Source organism: Theropithecus gelada, chromosome 9, assembly GCF_003255815.1.
Source record: "Theropithecus gelada isolate Dixy chromosome 9, Tgel_1.0, whole genome shotgun sequence".
Lineage (NCBI taxonomy): Eukaryota > Metazoa > Chordata > Mammalia > Primates > Cercopithecidae > Theropithecus > Theropithecus gelada.
Window position 1 is genome coordinate 100783568 of NC_037677.1, and position 7759 is coordinate 100791326.

At 39.8% G+C, this 7759-nt stretch overlaps 1 protein-coding gene across 1 annotated transcript in view; it reads right to left on the reverse strand.

The window, feature by feature from the left end:
* The window catches only part of CFAP43 (cilia and flagella associated protein 43), a 108566-nt gene that overhangs the window by 20484 nt on the left and 80323 nt on the right, over positions 1 to 7759 (reverse strand). Inside the window, exon 28 of the mRNA XM_025396840.1 lies at positions 3442 to 3561. Coding sequence (XP_025252625.1) covers positions 3442 to 3561 — 120 coding nt within the window. The remainder of the gene's footprint in view (positions 1 to 3441; positions 3562 to 7759) is intronic.

Consider the following 7759-nt stretch of genomic DNA (forward strand, 5'->3'; position numbering starts at 1 on the left):
GAAAACCCCCAAAAAAAAAAAAAAAAAAAAAAAAAAAAAAAAAAAAAAAAAAAGACTATAGGTGGTATTGTGTTCTTTGATCAGGAGACATGTATCATCTGATTGTCTGTCTTTCTGTGATGTCAGCAGCTGCAGGTAGTCAATGCCCGGGTCCATTAATCCGTTGAGAGATGCAAAATGGTGAAAATCTGGATTTAGTTTCCCTTTTCATTTATTAATGGAAATACTTTTATAAAGAGATGCTTCTCATCATCTACTATTTGGTTTCCCAGTGGTACACTTAGTTCATATGGGAAAGGCAGGCTAAATACTTGATACTTTCCCTTTATCAGTTTTTAGATAATGAATTTGCTGTCATCCTCTGAAAGTGACTGATTGGCACTTCTCTTTTTAAAATATCACAAATTCATAAATTTAAACAAATATGATGGGTTTAATTAATTGCAACTATTATCGTCTTTGAATCTTAAATTGTCTAATTTAAGTGAAATGTTTTAAGTTAGCTCCTGAATTATTTTGATATTACTGAGTAGTCTGATAGTTTCCTCATTATCTTACATGGCGAGAGGATCTCAGCATACCTTTAAAAAAACAATAACTTTGTTGAGATGTAATTTACATACCATACAATTCACCATTTACAGTGTACAATTCAGTGTATTTTAGTATATTTGCAGTGTTGTGTAATATAATCAATTTTAGAACATTTCATCATTCCCTGAAAATCCTTTAGCAGCCATTTCCCATCTGCCCCTCTGTCACCTCCTAGAGGCCTCCACCTCCCCACAAAAGCAACAACTTTCTAATTTCTGTCTTTATAAATTTGCCTGTTCTAGAAACTATATGATTCCACATAAATGGAATCATACAATATGTGGCCTTTGTTGTCTGGCTTCTTTGACTTAGCATGTTTTCAAGGTTCGTCCATGTTGTACCATATATCAGCACGTTCCTTTTTATTGTGGGATAATACTCCCTTGTATGGATACACCATATTTTACTCATTTGCGCTCAGCTGTTGGATATTTAGATTGTTTCCACCTTTTGGCTATGACTAATGCTGCTGTTAGGCTGGAGCATTCATTCCCAATCTTCCCCCTCACTCCCAGTATATCCATACATCCCCTCCCTGCCAGGCCAGTGATTACATTCTTCTATGTGTGGCCACAACTCCCGAGAGCAGCCCCTTTCCCAAGGCTACAGGTCTTGCTGGGTTCTGGGAACAGCTCTTTTCCCCTGCCTCTTTAGCTCTAGAGATGGTACTGACCTCCCATTGTTTCTAATTACAACATGTTTGCCACTCTTTGCTGTTTCCCTTAACTCTGCTCATACCTCTGTACAAAGTCCCCTCGCTGAGGGAATTTAAATGTAACCCTTTCAGTGTACCATTCCTGTTGGGATCCTGGGGATATAGTCATCCTCCTGAAGATTCCCTTCCCATCTCTCCAGTGTTGCACTATCTTTTCTCATTAAGCCCCCTGCTTTGGTCAGACACCTCTCAAAACCTCTCATCAAACGAGTGCATGCAAATTTGGGAGACCTGGCATTTCTCAAAATATCATTATTCTTTTTTTTAACTTTTATTTTAGGTTCAGGGGTACATATGCATGTTTGTTATCTAAGTAAACTTGTGTCATGGGGGTTTGTTGTACAGACTATTTTGTTACCAGGTACTAAGCCTAGTACCCAATAGATATTTTTTCTGATCTTCTCCCTCCTCCTACCCTCCACCCTCAAGAAACCAGACACCCCAGTGTCTGTTGTTCCCCTCTATGTGCCCGTGTGTTCTCATCATTTAGCTCCCACTTACAAGTAAGAGCATATGGCATTTGGTTTTCTGTTCCTGTGTTGGTTTAATAAGGATTATGGCCTCCATCTGTATCCATGTTCCTGCAAAGGACATGATCTCATTCTTTTTGATGGCTGCATAGTATTCCATGGTGTATAATGTACCACATTTTCTCAATCCAGTCTATCATTGCTGGGCACTTAGGTTGATTCCATGTCTTTGCTATTGTGAACAGTACTGCAGTGAACATATGGGTGCATGTGTCTTTATAATAGAACAATTTATATTCCTTTGGGTATATACCCAGTAATGGGATTGCTGGGTTGAATGGTAGTTCTGTTTTTAGCTCTTTAAGGAATTGCCATACTGCTTTCCACAATGGTTGAGCTAATTTACATTCCCACCAACAGTGTATAATAAGCATTCCCTTTTCTCCACAACCTCACCAGTATCTGTAATTTTTTTACTTTTTAGTAGTAGCCATTCTGACTAGTGTGAGATGGTATCTGGTATTTCATTGTGGTTTTGATTTTCATTTATCTAATGATCACTGATGTTGAGCTTTTTTTCATATGTTTGTTGGCCACATGTATGTCTTCTTTTGAAAAGTGTCTGTTAATGTCCTTTGCCCACTTTTTAATGGGGTTGTTTTTTCTTGTAAATTTAAGTTCCTTGTAGATGCTGGACCTTTGTCAGATGCACAGTTTGCAAATATTTTCTCCCATTCTGTAGGCTGTCTGTTTACTCTGTGGATAGTTTCTTTTGCTGTGCAGAAACTCTTTAGTTTAATTAGATCCTATTTGTCAATTTTTGCTTTTGTTGTGATTGCTTTTGGTATCTTCATCATGAAATCTTTGCCAGTTCCTATGTCCAGAATGATATTGCCTAGTTTGTTTCCCAGGATTTTTACAGTTTGGGGGTTTACATTTACATTTAAGTAAATCATGATTCTCTTCTTAAACTCAATGGATAGTTTGGCCGGGTATAAATCCAAAGCTAGAAATAATTTTTTCCTCAGAATTTAAGGGCATCACTCTTTGATCTTCTTGCTTTTAGTTACTGTGTACTTCATTTTTATTCCTACTGCTGGAGATAATTAAGACAGATTTTTTTTTTCCACCTGATCTTTTGGGACATGAGGATTACTTTTTCATTCCACATACACTTTGAACAAAGCCCTTTGCTATTTGGTGGAGATACAGGGATGAACAAGATGCTCTACCCTCATGGAGCATCTAGTCCTGAAAGCATTAAAAATAATCTCACATAAATTACAATTCAGTAGCAATGAATGGTAGAAAGGAAAAAATACAGTATATAATAGGAAGATATTACCTAGTCTGAGGAACTGGTTTTTGAGCTGGGATCCAAAGGATGAATGTAGTTCAGGAAGCAAAGAAGTGTTGGCAGACAGTATTACTGGCAGAGTTGGCAGAGGCATGAGGAGGGAGGGCATTGGGTGTGTTCAAGATGCTGAAAGAGGAAGTGTGGCAGGTAAAGGGGAAGGTGCACAAGATGAGACTGGAGAGGGACCCAGGGCCCAGAGCATACAAGATCGTCGTACCTGGTAAGGATGTTGATCTTCATCCTAAGAACTATGGAAGGGCCCCTGCAAGCTCCTTAAAAGTCACATAAGTAAAGCTTTTATTTACCTGGTTGGTAACCAACTCTGCCTTCACTCTCCTTTCAAAAAGTCTTTTCAAGTGTTCATCAAAGGCCTGTGTGCTTTCTTGAATAGAGTTTTGAAGTTTCTTCAGTTCTGCTTCTAATGACTAAAAGGAAGACAACAGTCAAGTTAACATTTAGGAGTATTAAAGGCTCCTAGGAAGTGATGTTTAAATTTCACCACAAGGCGGGGAAGATGGAGGGCAGCCCTTGCAAGGTGTTCTGGACCCTGTACTCTCTTAAACCAGAGATAGTCCCACTTGGATCTGTTTAATACACTATGTGTTGAGATTTTTGCTTAGAAAAGATTACCTTGGGGAAAAAAGCTTAAAATTACTGATCATAGCTAATGATACAGGCAGAAGTAGGATAGGAAAGCAAATTGCAGCAAATCTTTCCAGAAAATCCTCACTCTTTATATAGCACAGCTCCAGACACATGATTTAGTCCTAAAAATTTTTATTTTTTTCAAGCACTGGTCATTTTCACGGCATTATTTCTATTTTAAGGAAACAAGAAGTCAATATACATATATGTATATTTATATATTTGTACTCTCTTGTTTTCTGTATGTTTTGTCTCTCCAAACAGTTCTATATCAAAAGGAAAATGTTCCCTTGCCCTCTCTTTTAAAAAAATTCCACCAGGACATAGGTGAAAAGCTATAAATTTATATTTTTAAAGAGAACAACATTAAAACATGAGGTATAATTTTGATTGCACAGCAGGGTGACTATAGTCAACAATCACTTAACTGAACATTAAAAAATAACTAAAAGAGTGTAACTGGATTGTTTCTAACACAAAGGATAAAAGCTTGTGAGGATGGATACCCATTCTCCATGTTGTGATTATTTCACATTGCATGCCTGTATCAAAACATCTCATGTAGCCCGCAAATATATACACCTACTTTGAACCTGCAAAATTAAAAATAAAAAAATACAAAGTAAAAAACATGTAAAAAAGAGGTATATTGGTATAAATCATTTTTAACCTTTACTTGTTTGTAACTTTTTATTTTGATATAACTTCAAACTTATAGAAAAGATGCAAGAATAGTACAAATAATTCCCATATACCTTTTTCAAAGTCACCAACTATAGACATTCTACCCTATTTGCTTTATCACTTTTCTTTCTCTCTCTTCTTTCTCTCTCTCTCTCCCACCCACTCCCTGCCCCCCACCTATCTACTTTCTTTCCTACACTTTTCTGAACCATTTGAGAATAATTTGCAGACACTTGAGGACAGGCCACTTATTTTGTAGAACGTCATTTTGTTTAGGTTTGTCTGATGTTTTCTCAACTGTACACCCAGGTTACACATTTTTAGCAGGAAGACTACATAAGTTATGTTATGTGCTTCTGTGTCTACCTCATCAGGAGATACATGATGTTGGTTTGCTTCATTATTGGCGATGTTAACTTGGATCACTTGGTTAAGTAGTGTCTGCCACTTTCTCTATTGTAAAGTTAGTTTTTCCATTTGTAATTTATTAATTTGTGGAAAGATACTTTCAGACTATGTAAATATCTTGTTTCTCATTGTACTTTTATCTACCAGCCTTAGCATCCATTGATAATTCGTATTCAAATTAATTATTACTATGATGGTAATAAATAGTTTAAATATACACCAGTTTAAAAAGCCAAGTTCTCTCTACGCCAGATTAATAAGGAAAGTAACTGATTCTGGGAGGATAATGGAGAAAGAGGTTTAGCAAAAATAATAGAGGCATATGATGCCAGGAGAAAGACCATCCAAATTAAGTTACCTAACAGTGAGGAGATATGAAAATAAAACAAACAAATATGAAAAAAACACATCTCAGGGTCATTTGCTTATAATAGTTTATATCACTATCTCATAGGCATGGAAAAGTCTCACAGATTGTGTCCTCCTGGTGGTCCTTTATCAAGTTCACCTGTTCCTAGATGATGAAAACATCAGCAATGGCAAATGGCCACAGACCCAGCTGGCTGAGGCCAGATTGTCTACATGTCTTAGATCCAACCTTCTTTAAAAACATTGAGATTCTGGGCCTTTTGAGGGTCTCTGGTCCGAAAGAATGTTTTTGTAATGTAAAATGGTCCTTTGCCTTTCTTCTTCAAATGCCCCAAATTCTTCCCATTGCAGGTCCTTCTCACATGCTCTTCCATCTGCCTATGCTTCATTTCCCACTCTTCGGCCTCTTCAGTCTTTCTCACTTTTCCAATGCAAGCATAAATGCCATGTTCTCAAGGAAGAGTTCCTTGGGCCCTGTCTTAAGTCTCAGAAGCAAGGCCTGAAACAAGATTCCAGGGCACATGATTTCTGGAGGGGGCGCTCTTTAGGAGACACCTGTAAGTGGCTGAGGGAAGCAGGACAGGCAAGAGGCAGGAGCTGAGCAATGAAGCCATCTCAGGTGGCCCAGCCTTGGCCTGATTCCCAGGGTTGGTAGAAATGAAAGGGACTCTGCTGAACTGTCTCATTTTGGGGTGAGGAGGCTGGGGTTTTGTACCCCCTTCCCCTTGGGCTCTGTCAGCAGGTCACTGGCTGCCCTGGGTGAGGGCAGTGGTGTAAACTTGGGGATGTCTCTGGACAAGGAGGCTCCCTTGATCATACAAGGGCAATAACATTCCAGAGAAGGTCTCAGGTGTAAGCCTCTATCAGGAACACTCATAGCAGAGAGGGGATGGGCACAGCAGCCTGCAAAGGGGATCTGGTGGGTACCAGTGGCTGATCTAAGTCAGTGCCTGTGTTCACCATCATAGATGGCACCCTGAACTTGCCCTTCTAATTTATCACATCGCAGTTAAATAATTATCTTGCGAATGCATAGTTACTATATAACCGTCTCCACTCCACATAATGGTCATGGTGAAGGGGGTGGGGGAGGAGAGGCTGTGTCTGTCTTATTCATGCACATCCCTCAGGACCTGCCATTGTACCAAGCCCATAGTGGGCACTCAAGGAACATATTTGTAAAAAACATGAATGTCATTTTTCTTCAAACATTCCTAGAAAAGTCTAATTTTGCCTAAAAATGTCTGCATCAGATGCTGAGAAATGAGATGCAAAGTGAAAGACCAAGTAGGAAGTTTATATGAACCACGCAGAAATCCATCACACCTAGAATTTCTCCCAGCTCTGAAACAACAACGACAACAAAATAAATGGTCTGCCATTTAAGAAGGTATTATTTTCGCTGACCAGGCTGGTGAAGGTAAAGGCTTTATCCTTTAATCTATGAATCCCCAGTACTCAGAAAAGTGCCTGGCACATAATAGGTATCAACAGATTCATTCAATAAATTTATTCATTCAATAAATCTTCCTTAAGTGTTTATTATGGATGGAGTATAGTTCTAAAAACTGGGAATATAATATTGAACAAAGACCAGTTCTCCTCCCTCATACTGTATTCTAGTAGAGAAGACTGATAATAAGTCAACAGGTAAAAATGAACTGAGCCAGGTGGTGATAAGTATTATGGAGAACCATAAGTCAGGGAAAAAGGGACACAGGGCAGGATTGAGGAGAAGCAGGGATTTCCACCATCATAGGAAGATGAGGTGACAATTGAGTAGAGATCTCAAAGTCGTGAGAATGTGAGTCATGTAGCTAAATGGGGGAAGAGCGCTCCAGGCCAAGGATACAGTGTGTCAAGGACCTGCAGCGAGAATGAGCTATGGGTGTTTGAGTCAAGAGTTTGCTGGGTATCTGAGGAACAGTAAGGAAATCAGTGGAACTGGAGGGAAAGAATGACAGGAGATGAAATGAGATGGGATATAGGGATTGGGGGAGGAGGCAGGGGGCAGAGGAACTAAGGTAAGAAATCCTGGGAAAGGTAACAGTAGTTTGCATTAGAGTGGTAGCTGTAGAGGTGTCAGAAAAGCAGCTACTTTGAAATAAAAAAGAAGGGACTTAAAAGGGCAGAGGTGTGGTCTCAGGGTACTGCTTTGGGGAGAAAAGGGCAACTCGAAAGAGGGAAGTACCCTGTAGAGACTCGGGAGTAAAGAGAAAGAAGGAAGAGGTGGAAATTAGGGGGTCATGTAGAAACAAAAGAAAAATCGGCCGGGCGCGGTGGCTCAAGCCTGTAATCCCAGCACTTTGGGAGGCCGAGACGGGCGGATCACGAGGTCAGGAGATCGAGACCATCCTGGCTAACACGGTGAAACCCCGTCTCTACTAAAAAATACAAAAAACTAGCCGGGCGAAGTGGCGGGCGCCTGTGGTCCCAGCTACTCGGGAGGCTGAGGCAGGAGAATGGCGTGAACCCGGGAGGCGGAGCTTGCAGTGAGCTGAGATTCGGCCACCGCAC